Here is a 14,252-nt window from a genome sequence, read left to right as displayed (position 1 = left end):
TTTTAGATACCTGGTATCATTAAATCACAGTGCATTAAAAAGAGTGACAATGCCTCGTTAAAATGTATTATAACAGCATCTTATGAAGATTCCCAAACACGGACTTCATCGTGCTCTTCCATGAGCAGGGAAATGTTCAGAGTGTGCAAAAAACCATGCAGGTAGAGTATTGATTTTCATAGGAAATGGGGTTCAAACACATACAAGATAGGAGGCAGAGTCTGAGATTTTTCCTGACACGTTCTGCTGATCCACTTCGAATCCTGCCGTTCAACATCTCTTCCTCATCTAGTTCCTGTGCACAGCTTTGTCCATCCCATCCATCCTATTTGCCAAAAGCTTTACTATTGTGGCTATTGGCCGGTTCTTACCAGGCAGATGTCCAATGGTGCTAAAGCACGCCAAGATGAGGCAGCAGTTTTGTGATGTCTTCTAACCAGCAGCCATTTAAAATGGGAACAGCCTTATCTCAGTGAGAGAGAACATGCTTTGGGTGCAAAAGGTTCCTGGTTTGATCCAGGCATGGCTGGGAAAGACAACACTAGACGGACCCATGGCCTGACTCGGTATACGGCAGCTGCCTGTGTGCTCCCCCTTTAAAATATGGCTGCAATTCTAAAAATTTAACAAGAATGTTACCAGCCCCCTCCCAAACACTACTTGCTTAGGCTACGGGAAATCACATCCCTTCCCACTGCAGATCATCAAGGGTGGAAAATTCAGCAGACATCTGGACGGTGAAATGAAACGTAGGGGCCAAGAGGGAAATCTAGGTCTCTGAGAAGATAAAGATTCCAGGGCACCTTCCTAACCTGCTTACTCACTTGCCGAGACAATGACAAGCAGCTGGCGGAGAGACATATAAGTTACAGCTGAAGTGCTGTTTTCAAATGGATACAAGACTTAGGCCATGGCTAGACGAGGGGGTTGTACAGCAACGATCTCGCAATTTTATGATCACAAGATTGTCACCCTGGTCTACACGCAGAGCACGACATCACGGCTACCTTTTAAAAAAAATAACCCCAGAAGGAGCGCACAAACGCTCGTGCACAAACCGGTGAGGTGGGTTTTAAAAAAACCACCAAAACCTTGCCCTCCCCACCCCCGATGGGCACAGAGCTCCTGAGGAGCTGTGTGCCCCATGCCCAGGTCCTGGCTCCTCACGGTTACTCGCGACGAGCTGGGACAAACCGCAACACCCGGCCACACGTTCTGCAGCCTCGGGATCATCCTGAGACCACGGAAAAAGCACAACAGAAGAGTACGGCAATATCCCGGGGAAAGGGAGGGATCATACCTCTCTGCTCCCGAGATGCCCAGTGCATCATGTGGATGCATAGGGGCGATCCTGGGGCGATCCCCGGGATATCGCCCCGTCTAGCTATACCCTTAGGCTTTCAGTTCTATCGAACTTCTAATTTGCTAAATCACTTTGAAAGACTTCATCCTTTGTGCATAATTATATGGCTGAGAAGTAGAAAAGCATTTCAGCATAAGGGGAAAATGTGTCTGAAGGTGTTTGTTCCTACATATCTTGCAATTACTGTTGGTTTTCACCTGATCTCTTTTATCATCTAAAAGAAACTGCTCTGTATTTTAAACAAATAAAAAATAAAATAAACACACCATACCCCTGTAGATTCTGGATGAGTAAAACAATTTGTAAAACTTTTAGAGGATGGGGTGATTATTATTATTTTTTTAAAAAATGGCTTGTTTCTACCTGGTGAGTAGATGCCTGCCCAAATAAAACCAGCCAAGAGCACTTCTGGAAGATATTAATCAGACTATTTTGACAAACTTTGGGTGAAAAGAAGTTCCAAAATTAATGAATAGCCAATGACAACACCTTGATGTGTGCCCTCACTGCCTGCCTCCTCTAGTCTCCCTACGTGTTTCCTATATATCTCTGCTCATGATAAGAGTAACTGTTAGCAATTCCATTTCTTGGGATAGTAGCTCATGATATCAACTAGAAGGGGGGTGCAGATGCTGAGGCTGAGAAACCCAATGTACAAAATCCCAAGTGTATTGATCTTCATTTTAAAAGTTTCGAACTCTCATTGTTCTGAGGGCACAAATTTCATTAGAAGGAAGCATGTGTCTCTCTTTGCCTTTGGATAATGTAACTGTGAAAATTCTACATGTGATGTATTATTTGTCCTCAATAATCTTTCCTTTCGTTTCTTACAATTTTTGAATTTTGTAATTACTTTAATTTTATAATACCATAAAACTTTTATAAATGGAACATCAGAAGTCTCAAATCTCACAGCAGACATCATGTCAACAGTCGCCAAGTACCAAGTGTGAATTAAGGGTGGTTGTGCATTTCTCTTCTTCAATGCGATAGCTGTATTGGCTCCAAACATTTCTAATTAAAGTTAGATAACAGGGGGATGCCCTCCAGATGTTTTGGACTGCAATTCCCATCAGCCCAAGACAACACATCTAAAACATCTGGAGACATCAGATTGCCTACTTCAGAATTAGAGGGTTTGTGGCTCAGGGTGTGATAAAGCACCTGCTTTGCTTTCAGAAGGTCCCAGTTTTGATCCCCAGCTTCTCCAGGTAAGACTGGGGGGGAAATCCTTCCTGTAACTTTGGAGAGCTGCTGCCAGTCAGTGTAGGCAGTACTGGGCTAGATGGACTAAGGCTCTGACTCAGTATAAGGCAGCTTCCTAAGTTCCTAGAATGTTGTTGATATCACAGCAGTTCAGGCAGTGGCAGGACAGGGGGACAGAATCTCACAGGCAGACTCTAGGTGAAACAAAAGAAGTCAGCCAATGAACGATCAAATGTTGTGCATGATGACGTATTACATGCCAAAAGCATAGCATTATAGTATGTGCCAAAAGCAGAAGAACATTAGAAGAGCCATGCTGGATCAGACCAAGGGTCCATCTAGTCCAGCATTCTGTTCACACAGGGGCCAACTAGGTGCCTATGGAAACCCACCAGCAGGACTTGAGTGCAACAGCACCCTCTGGCCCATGCACCCTAGCAACTGGTGTACACAGGCACAAAGCCTCTGATACTGGAAGTAGCATATAGCCATCAGGGCTACTAGCCTTGACAGCCTTCTCTAGCTATTTATCTAACCCTGTTTAAAATCATCCAAATTGGTGCCTATAACATCTTACGATAGTGAATTCAATAGCTTAAGTCTGTACTATGTGGGGGGGGGGGGGGAAGTACTTCCTTTTACCTGTCCTGAATGACACCAGGTTCTAGTATTATGAGAGAGGGAGAAAAATGTCTCACTCTCCACTCTATGCATAATTTTGTGGAATGAGCTCCCTAAAGAAGTTTGCCTGGCACCTACACTTTACTCCTTTAGACACCAGGTGAAGACCTTGTTATTTTCTCAGCATTTTAACAGTCTAGTAACCTAATTTTAACTTTGCTGTTTTAAATTTGTATTTTAAATCTGTATTAATTTTTGCATTGCTGCTTGATTTTATCCTGGTTGTGCTTTTATATTGTATTTTATATTATGCTTTTATACTGGTTGTTTTATATTTTGAATGTTTTTTGTGGTTTTAATTTTTGTAAACCACCCAGAGAGCTTCAGCTATTGGGTGGTATAAAAATGCAATAAATAAATAAATCATGTCTCCCCTTACTCACCTTTTCTCCAAGCTAAACAATCCCAGCTGTTGTAATTTTCCCTCATAAGGGAGTTGCTCCACCCCCTTGGTCTTTTTGTTGCCCTTTTCTGCCCTTTTCCCAACTCTACAATAACATGTTTTAGGTGTGATGACCAGAACTGTACATATAATTCTTTATTTTTGGCCTTAATGATGTTAGTGATATATTCCTGAAAATGCTTTTTTTACATCTCTTTTGTCCAAACTTGTGCTCCCTTTTGTTTTCCTTATTTGGGGAAGACTTACATTTTCTTAAGGAAGGCTTCCTTTATCATTTTTAGAACAAGTATGATGCCAAGTGAGCACATGCTTCTTGCATCCAAAAGTAGCTGGTTCTTTTACCTATTAAGAGAAAATGTGTTGAGAAGCACCACATATGGGGAAATGTCTGGGATTACGCCCTCCCCACTTCTTTAGAAGCAAAAATGTCAATATATTTTTGTTAAATGTAGGCAGATCTCAGGATATCCTAGGCATAGGGAGGACCTACAGGACAGAAAGCACCCACAAGTAGCTGAACAAAAAGCCAGCAGGTACTTCCAATTTGAATCCAATATGGAAAATGAAATTTAGCTGCCAAGGTGCATGCCAGACACGCTACAGACCCCTCTGTGCCCACTCCTTGAACTGCCAATAATAAGGCTTTGCAAACTGTGGTGCATAAGCCTTCTGCTCAATGTCACTGATGATGATAAGGCAACTAAAAATAAACGCTATACAACAACTGAAGCAGCATAAAGACTTTCACAATTTTCATACATATGGAAACATTCATAAATGGCTTTGCTGTTTACAAGGCTTCTTTTATCATACAGGACAATGTTGATAAAACCATGTTGAACTGATACGTGCAAAGTAACCAAATTCTTCACTCAAGCCTGTCCAAGCTAGGACCTGCACAGATGTTTAATCAAGCAGGCAATGTGGAATCAGGATGGCACCAACTCAACCCACCCCCTTCTGACACACCCACTCCAGGCCTACCCGTCATCTGCTTGTTGAGCGAATTGATGCCTAAAGATTTTGTGGTATACACAGTTCAAGCCTACATGTTCTGGGCTCTACACACATTGGCTTCTTTTGCAAATATGATACCTAGTGCACAAACACTGGGTGGATCATGGGAACATGGGCAGTAGCATACTGTTGCACCTGTGTGTTACTTGTGGTTTCCTGGTTGACAGCTGCTTGGCCACTGTGTGAACAGAATACTGGACTAGATGGACCCTTGGTCTGATCCTGCAAGGCTCTTCTTATTTACACTTGATGGTTTCTTGTGCCAAAACAAACATTAGGCTGGATACAATTCTATACCATCACCTAAAGAATGTTCTCCTGGAGGTGCAGGTGTATGATTTGGGGTGGCCCAAAGCTTAGAGGGAAAGAGCCATCTTTCCACATGCCCCTGCCTGAACCTCCTCTTCTACTTTCTCGTTCCAGGTGTTCTCTCCTCCACGATGCCCAGTCCTTGCTCCATCTTTTCCCTCCCTCTAATCTTCACCTCCAAACCTGCCTGTTCCTTCCCTCCACCCTTCAACCTGCCCTTCTATTCTCCTTCCTAACCTTCTTCCTTGCCCCCTTTTCTCTTCCTCACGCTCTAGCCCTCACTCCTCCCACTACCCAGCCAGCAGTTTGAAACCTTCTGTACAGAATTGTGCATTTTATTTCATTTTGAAGTTAAATTTAAGGAGGTCATGATGCTCAACAATTGAAGACACTAACTAAAGGGGAACTGATTACATTTTGGAACAGGATCTGGGTGCGAAAAGGGAAATTAATTGGGAGTGATTCGCCCTTGGGATGCTTTTGGATTCATGCTCTGTTAACTTTTTAGAACTCCAGTTTGGTGCAAAAGTTGCCATTTTTAGGTGTGTGTGTAAGGAAGGGCTCATGAAAAAACCCATCTTGTTTTGTGCATTTGTTCACATCTGTTTACAAGCACTGCAAATTAATTGTAATTGAATAAGATCAGCTGGTTTTGGATGATCTGGGGTTGGGTATAAATTAACTGAAGAATTTATCTGTTGTGACTTGGATGGAGAATTGGCTGGCTTTGCCTCCTATGAATTTTAAATAAATCCTAGTAACTGTTAGTAAGTCTGCATATATAGATATAAATTCACATCTACACATTTATGCCGATTTGTGTCCTGCAGGCCTGTGTCCCAAATCTTTCACATGCCTAGCAATGCCCCTGCCTGAAGATGACATTGCTAGGATTTGGGGCTGCCCAAAGCTTATTCTGGGGTGAACACACCCAGTTCCTTATTCGTTTCTAGATACATTGGCTAATATTGGTATGGGGACATCATGCTTGTCAGCATCCTGGTGCTGTCACTTCTAGTTTGGTTGGAGTATGTTCCCCCTCTCTTCTCAAAGCCTGGGAAGAAGTTTCAGCAACGACATGGTGCTTTTCAAGACCCCACAGGAGGGCAGCATGCAGTGACCAGATTGGCCACACTTATCTGCCCTGTCATAAGGCTAGCCTGACATCGGAGGATGAAAAAAAACCGTTTTTCATTGAGCTAGACATTGTAATACTTAGGGTGCAATCCAAGGCATGTTTAGATAGAAAAAAGTCATACAACTGTCTCTGCAGAGGCCACCAGTGAGGGAGAAAGCAGCAGCCAGGCACCTCTCCACCATGCCTGGGTCCAGCTCCAGCTGAGAGCCCCCTCCCTCCTGCTACCAACTGTCTCTGGAGAGGCCACCAGTGAGGGAGGAAGCAGCAGCCAGGCACCTCTCCACCGTGCCTGGGTCCAGCTCCAGCTGAGAGCCCCCTCCCTCCTGCTGTCACCTGTAACTGCTGAACTTTCCAACTAAGATTGTAGTGCCTGAATTTGCTTTCCTTTCCCCCCCCCCTTTCCTCCTCCCTCCCAATCCCCTTTCCTTTTGTGTCATGTCTTTTAGATTGTAAGCCTGTGGGCAGGGACTGTCAAGAAATACCTCTGTAAGCCGCCATGAGAGCCTTTTTTGGCTGAATGGCGGCATAAAAATCCTTAAATAAATAAATAAATAAATACAACTTCCAACATGCACAAGTTAGGGATGCTACCTGGAAGTTGTAGGACTTTTTCTGTCTAAACATGCACAGGACTGCACCCTTAGTATGTTGCTTCTTCTACTAATCTGATGGTTGTCTCAAAAAAAATCACTTCTTTTGCAATTAATTTAAAGTTGGCATGTATTTTTCGCTATCTTTATTGGGCTATAAGGGGAATTCCACACTCTTTACTGGACTTTAAGGGGAATTCCATACTCAGCATAATATGGATTCATAAAAAAAACACCTCATGATTTCTACTTCCAAACTCAGCAAGGATTAAGTAAAACAATGATGGTTCTACTGATTGAGAAACAGGAGATAGAAAGATATTAACCTCTTCTGGGACAAAGAAGAAGAAAAAGAGTGAGATGAGAGTCCCTTTTGCTTACCAGTCCATCACAATTGCTGATGGCCACAGTGGCACCTGGCATGCCCGAAACTCCTCCTGTGAAGACACATTCCTGCTGCAGAGGTTTCCGAAATACCTCTTGGAAGTCCTCCTGCCACTCAGCCAATGCACCAGGGGACACCAGCCGCCGGTTGGGCTTGAGGCGAAGATGTAGTTGTTGCCCCAAAACAGTAACATTGAAGTAATAGAAGTGATTCCCAGACATGCCTTGGTTCAGAGGGGTGCTGCGGACCACTCTGCGTCGACCTGAGTGAGGCGGAGGAGCAGAAGGATGGAGGGCTTCTCCCCTCCGTGCCGCTACTGAGCCAGACACCACGTGCGAGAGGAACCGTCCCTGGCAATCTGCACTGAAGGGCACAATCACACCATATTCACTTAGCTTTCCAGACAGGAGCAGTTCTAGTGGAAATAAATACAGACAGACAAACTTCAATATATTCAAAGCAGAGAGAGAAATCCTTTTTGTGCAAGGAAAGCCTTTCCTCTCAGGATATGCATGCTTGGGACTTCAGCATTCTGGAGCTTAGTTCCAGTGAGTCATTTGCCCACAGTAAGTCACAACGCCTTTTGCTATCACTCAAGTCATCTATCTGGTAAATGGTTGGGTGTAAAAAAACAAAACAATCTACATCAAATCAGATGGATTTTGGAATGTGAATAAATTCTGCACCAAATCAGATGGATTTTGGAACGTGGATAAATGTTTGCAAATGTAATACATATGCACAATTTATTCTGTTTTTGCTAATCATAAAGAAGTGCAAGGAGCTATATAAGACCTTGAAGCCCAGCCTCCTGTCCACTGAAAAACTTACTTGGCCATACCCCCTATACACATCAGCACCAGCAGGCATTGCCCACATATTTTCAAGCATAACTTCACAGCCGTAAGGGATGGAACCTTGTTTAAAAACAAAGTAAACAAATCAAGAACCATGCTCTTATATAACAAGCACTCCAAAAAATTGCTTTTTAAATTGAAAGCTGAGAATCTCAGAAAGTTCTGTGCCCAAACCACATTTTGCACTTTTTTCCGTGCTCTTGGGAAATTATAGTAATGCACACACATGGGTGTCATTTTGTTGGGGTACTATATATTCTGTCCACTTGCGAGGAGGATGACGACATTTTAGTTTTGACTTTGATCCATCCTCCACCACATTTTTATGGATGTTCTACATTTACATAGAAGCATTTAAACCTTCAAACATTATTTCCCCTAGTAGCCCAAAATGCTGGTGGCAGCATACTTTTATATCTTCCAGTGGGGTCTGGGAAGTGGGGAAGCCCACTTGCAGAACCTTGCTTATTTCCTCCTCATAAACTGTGGTTTATGGAGTGTCAACTGGGTGTGTTCAACACAGAAGAAATTCATATTGACACGCATTTCCATGCCCACCAGACACCAAGCATCCAAACTATTCATTGTGCAGTTTCCATGTAACATCTCTCCTCTAAAGTAGAGAATCCCATTGAAATTAAAAATAGTGTGTCAGCATCATAACACACTTTGAAAGGGCTTGCAAAAGGATCCCATATGTTGTATTCATATTCCAATTTCTAACAGCCTTAAAAATAAATAAAAAGAACTAACAAGAGAATGAACAAACACTGTCATGTGAAAAACAGAAATCTCTTAATCCTCTTCCTCTCTGTAATGAAAAGAAAATGTATTGCTGGTGATATGGGAAATGCTATGTCTCCCTTCCTACTTTAAAGAAATAAAATCATGAAAGCCAGAGCCAGGTAAATCATAGATATTTTGAAATAACCCGGCTTCTAGAAATCTGACTCTTTGGGGGGGGGGGGGGGCAGTCCTAAGGAGGACTTGTCTAAGCATCAACATCAAAAGGTGCTTTTTGTGTTTATTTTTTTGCCCTAATTTCATTGTATATGGGACAGTATATATCACAGTGTGCATCCCAGTTACTGCCTGGGTATTTGAAATCTCTATCTAGAATAGATCTCTAGCAGTGTTTAGTATAGCAATTTGGTACTGATGAGATGGATGACAGATGACAGGCGGAAAAGTGATTTGTGCTTCGGTGTAGTAAGACAGTATTTCAATATCTCATGAGCCAGTATTTCAAAACTCAAGCTCTGAAGACCTAGCATTTAAATCCACAGGTTTGTTTATTTGGCACAAAGTCCCACAGATGCCCAACAAAAGTTGCTTCCAAACAAGCAAGCATAGGATTGAAGCCTGGGGGACACCATTCCAGCTGATACGCCTGCTTGCTCACAAGTGAAGGTGCTTCCGGACCAGGCTTTAACTGCACCACCACCCTGTCCCATTCATGGAATTTTACGGTGGGGTCCAGGCGTTGGCGAATTCCATTTGTACCCCTCCCTGTGTTTTCCACCACTTCTTCTTTTTACCGTCCACACACACTCATACCCGTTAAGGCAGAAAAGACTGAATAGCTGTGCAATGCCTTGTGATGGGTAGCGCTAGGAACCCTCCGCCTGGAAACACCTTAAGTTCCACTGAACCCAATGAGACTTGTTCGGGAGCAGACCAAGAATCCCCCGAGCCCAGTTCCCAACCAAGGACAGCCAGATGCGCCCCCCTCCCAAGCCCCTGTGAGGGGCAAGGCAATCGCGTTCCCGGGCTGCGGGGTTCAAGCGTGCTTAGGGTTGCAGCGACCGCAGACAGGTCGGCACGCCGGCGTGGCTCCCACCGCCCTCCTCCTCCTCAGCCCACCCTGCGCTGCCGCTGCCGCTGCCTCCTCCTCCTCCTCGTCCGTCCTGGCTTCCCCCAGCCCTCGAGCGCGGGGGTCAAGGAGCGCGGCTCCTACCTTGGGCTCTCGCTCCCCTGCCCGTGGCGAGCCAGCAGTGGAGAGGAACCAAGCAAGACAGCACCACATAGAGGGGAGGACAATCCATTTGGCGAGAGGAGGAAGTCCCTCGGCTCCTCCGGACGCGTCGCGCGGAGCGGCTCGAGGGGCGCCGGGGCGCTCTGCCTGCCTTCGCGGCCGCTTCGCCGAGCAGGGCGCGCTGTCAGCGGCAGAGCCCAGAGCGCAGGAGCCGGTCCTCCAGCTGGCCCCGCCGTCGCCGCACTGCGCCCGACCCGGGACGCGTCCCCTCCATGCAATGCAAATGGCAACGCGCAGCGGCCGGCCGCCGAGCGGAGGAGGCGCTTCCCACCGCAAGGCGGCTCTGCCAGCTGAGGGGAGCCGAGCCGGGCGGGGCAGGTCCGCGCGCTCCGTGACGGCGGCGACGCCTGTGAGTGACAGCCGGAATAGCGCGAAGGAGAGGGGGGCTGCGAAGACCTCCCCCCGCTTCTTCTTCTTCCTCCTCCACCTCTCCCGCGGGAGCCAAGAGAAAGAGAGAGGACTTTCCATTGCACGTGGCGTTCCCAGCGCCACTCCACTTGCCATTGGCCAGCCCCCGCGCCAAGCTCCGCCCACTCCCCCTGGCAGCCGGGAAGGGTCCCGAAAGGGCTTCGCCAACGGTCCCAGATACGCTGCAGCACGCGCACACGCACATCGTAAATATCACGCCACGCCACGCCACGCCCCCCTCTCTCTGAAGTGCGCGTCGCGCCCAGGAGCCCCTTGCATTGCTGGTGTGCAAAGCGCGCTCGCGCCCTCCTCGCTTGAAGGACTTCGCAGAGCCCTACACCTGTCCACTCAGCCACCTGAGATGCTCAAGTGGAGAAGGGCTTCGTCAGAAGCAGGCGATGCCTCTCAGGAATGCTTGCTTGCTTGCTTGCCTGGTTTTGTAAAGAAAGGAAGAAGAAGTTCCACAGGCACAGGCGTGGCTTTTCCCAGGAAGACGATGCAGCTAGGAGGAACCTGTGCCTGTGTTCTCGCTGTCATGTGGCTCGGAGGAGACCAGTCACAGGAAGAAGAAAAGGGAAAAGGTTTCCATCTGTCTTTTATCATTATCATTATGGCATTTATATCCCTCCTTTTTTCCTGTTAAGGAACCCATGGTGGCGGACATAACCTTCCTCTTCTCCATTTTATCCTCACAACAACAACCCTGTGAGGTAGGTTGGGCTGAGAGTCTGTGACTGGCCCAAAGTCAGCCACTGGGTTTCCATGGCCAAATGGGGCCTAGAACCTGGATCTCCCTCCCAGTCCAACACTTTAGCCACTACACCACACCACAAGCGCCTCTTCCCTTCCCTGGCAGAAAAGTAATAATAATGATAATGGTAATAATAAATGAAATCCCGAACCACCCAGCCACCTAGCTAGAAGATTTGCACCCTTCCTTCCTAAATATATCAAAGGTGAGTTAATAAAAGAAGAAATTCTATACGTATATACTGAGAAATAAGCCCCATTGAATTAACTGGGACTTACTCCCTGGTTAGTATGTAGGGCCACAGGTTAAGTTTACCCCCCACCTGCCCAAGATGAATCTATACCAACAGTGTCGGAAGTAAAAGATTGTCACAGTTGCTTGAGTCACTTTGATCTGCTCTGGTTCAAGAATGTGGACAGAGTATTTGGAGTTGGGAGAGCCAATTCAGATGCATGTTCATCATGGGCAATAAAGGCTGAGCACTTCAAACTTAATGGGCTCTTGGCCAAAGTTGTCAATGATCCTATAGGGAAGGGTAAGCGCCCCCCAGTTCATCACACACACACACACACACACAAACACACACACCAATAGATAAGAAGAGCTGGCTGGTTTTTAGTCTTGTTGTTCAGTCCTCTATTGTTATGAAAAGTGATTGGGTATACTGTGGCTAAGCAATGTCTGGCATACCTGAACTGTTGTTGTTGTTATTGTTGCAAACCTGAAGGACTCATACTTTTTAAAAATTCGTTTTAAAGCTCCATCCGACGAACGTTTTACTGCACGCTCTGTTGCACTCCCTAAGCTTGCCTGTGCCTTCAGATGCAGAGGGGCCTTCAGATTCTGTGCCTTCAGATTCATCTGCTAGTCCAGTTGGCTTTTGTACATGGAATGTAAATGGGGGCCCAATCCAGACCACAGCAGGGACAAAAGGTAAAAGCCCCCAAGTTGCCTCCCACCATGCTAGGCCCCAGTCTGGGTAGTAATGAGTACTTTGTCCCTGAGAGGTCACATTCCACAATAGACATTGCACATAGAATCTATTAGAATCCCTCTGCAACATAGAATCCCTCTGCAAACATTGGAGTACTGGCAGCATTTGAGCTTCGGAACGAATCTGTGTAACTTTGCCAGCAGCCACTGCCACAGGCTTTAATCAGGCAAGAAAACCTTAATACCTTTTGAATCGCTGCTCAAAATTTCATCAAACCAATGACATGTTGCTTTGACTCGTCTAGTGTGGGATTCAGACAAGGTATGCTGGTGGTGGCAGCGGTGGCTGCTTCTCCAACATTCATGTTCACTTTGAAACATTTGGAAACAAAATGATTAAAAGCACCAATGAAGTCTGAAGGAAATGAACCCTTGCGAAGGCTGCCCTGACCTTCCAATGACTTGGGGAAGACAAATCAAAACACTTCTCCAGCCTTGCCCTGGAGCAATGTTTGCCTCAATAACAAACATATGTATTTATTTCTTTAAAACTTTCTCCATAATGCTTTCAGGCATCTTAAGAACATAAGAAGAGCCATGCTGGATCAGACCAAGGGTCCATCTAGTCCAGCACTCTGTTCACACAGTGGCCAACCAGCCATCGGCCAGGGATTTTTGTACACACCTTCTCTTGCTAATTGCTGGCCACCACCTTGATGGCTTTTTAGAAAAGAAGGTGGTACACAGATGATGATGAAACACACACACTTGAACAATTTCATTCTCTGTCACATGAACAAATCAAGGCGCATTATTAAAGCAATATTGATTCAATTATCATCTCTTAGGTTTGTTGCAATCTTATGCTTGCAAACATACCTGGGAATAGGCCCCATTTAACAAACACTGCAATTCTGAACAGCATATTTTTCAGGGAGCAAACCCCATTGAGCACAATGGAATCTATTTCCATGAGAATATGGTTGAGGGTTGCATTGATAGCGTACACATATTTAGGATCAAGATGCACACTGTTTTCTTCCATTCCAACCCCCACCCATCCCATTCCTCATGCACCACAAGGTAACTGCAAGGAAGTACCCCTCCTCCCTTCAGCACGACTGAGATCTTCATCTTCATGTACAATTCGGTGATGAGACTTTACAACATCTGTTTGGCATGATACAAATCATGAGCAGTAAAGCACAGCCACCATATGATCTTAAGTGCAAACAGCTGTCTGCAGAAGAATCTCCAGGGGGGGTCCCTGGAACCCCAGTAGGAATTTTGCAGCTCCTAGGATTACTGAAGCAAACATTCAAAAATAAAAGTGTGACTGAGTAAGTGATATGGAACCAGGATGGTCTAGAATGAGGCTCCTTCTTTGGAAATGACCCACCACCACTGTATCCTTACATCTGTTCAGTCCTTGTCAGAGTGGGACATGATTCTGGAGCCAGCATTCTAAATTAAGGATGGACGAATCTGTCCAATTCAGTTTCTTTCTGATTTTCATTTCTCCAATCTTTAATACAGCTCATCCCACTTCCACATCAGTTTGAGCCATTCTTTCTTTTTTACGTTTGCTTGAAAATGTGCATGCATTTCTTCTAATATGCACATTTTAATGCAAGTTTGTAACCATAAAGGTGGCCTAAAATATCATGTTAAGGGTGCTACCTATCCTATGTCACCTAGAGAGCATCTGGGGGACATAGGGTTTTTCCATTTCTGGGATCTGAGCTTGGAACCAGGCCTCCGACTTCAAAGTCCAGAAACCCTCCTCCTCCTCTGCACCCTCGTAGCTGTCCCAGTTCTCGCCATGCTGGCTACATCTCCATGCTCAGAAACAGAGCACAGAGAGGGCAAAAAGGGGGCGGTCCCGGCAGGGAGGGGAGGAGACTGTGGAAGCTGCTTTCTGTAGCATCCTATATACTGTGCAGCCTCTCCGCTGCCCTGCTCCGAAGCTCCTTGGCTAGACAGGCGAAATTGCCAGGTATCTGAAGCACAGAGGTAAGGATTCTTTCTTTCCTCCATGTTCCAGCCGCCCTGCATTGGATAGCTATCAACCTCTGAGTTCGGAGGCTGACGACTATCTCCATAGGATTGCACCCTAAATAAATAAATAAATCATGCTTCTTTTTTTGCAAGCCATTTCTCCTAATATATTTGATTA

General features: G+C 45.6%; 1 protein-coding gene across 2 annotated transcripts in view; it reads right to left on the bottom strand.

Annotated features, from left to right (window-relative positions):
• Window positions 1–9,996, bottom strand: part of ADAMTS14 (ADAM metallopeptidase with thrombospondin type 1 motif 14) — a 97,385-nt gene extending 87,389 nt beyond the window's left edge. For both annotated transcript variants that reach the window (XM_063133004.1, XM_063133005.1), the window contains exons 1-2: window positions 9,907–9,996; window positions 7,089–7,507 (exon numbers count right to left, since the gene is read on the bottom strand). In XM_063133004.1, coding sequence (XP_062989074.1) covers window positions 7,089–7,507; window positions 9,907–9,994 — 507 coding nt within the window. In that variant the 5' untranslated portion in view covers window positions 9,995–9,996. The remainder of the gene's footprint in view (window positions 1–7,088; window positions 7,508–9,906) is intronic.
• Window positions 9,997–14,252: the final 4,256 nt, after the last annotated feature.

Source organism: Elgaria multicarinata, chromosome 8 (genome assembly GCF_023053635.1).
Source record: "Elgaria multicarinata webbii isolate HBS135686 ecotype San Diego chromosome 8, rElgMul1.1.pri, whole genome shotgun sequence".
NCBI classification, from domain to species: Eukaryota; Metazoa; Chordata; class Lepidosauria; order Squamata; family Anguidae; genus Elgaria; species Elgaria multicarinata.
The sequence above is the reverse complement of the archived record's forward strand: the minus strand, read 5'-3'. Positions and strand labels throughout refer to the sequence as shown.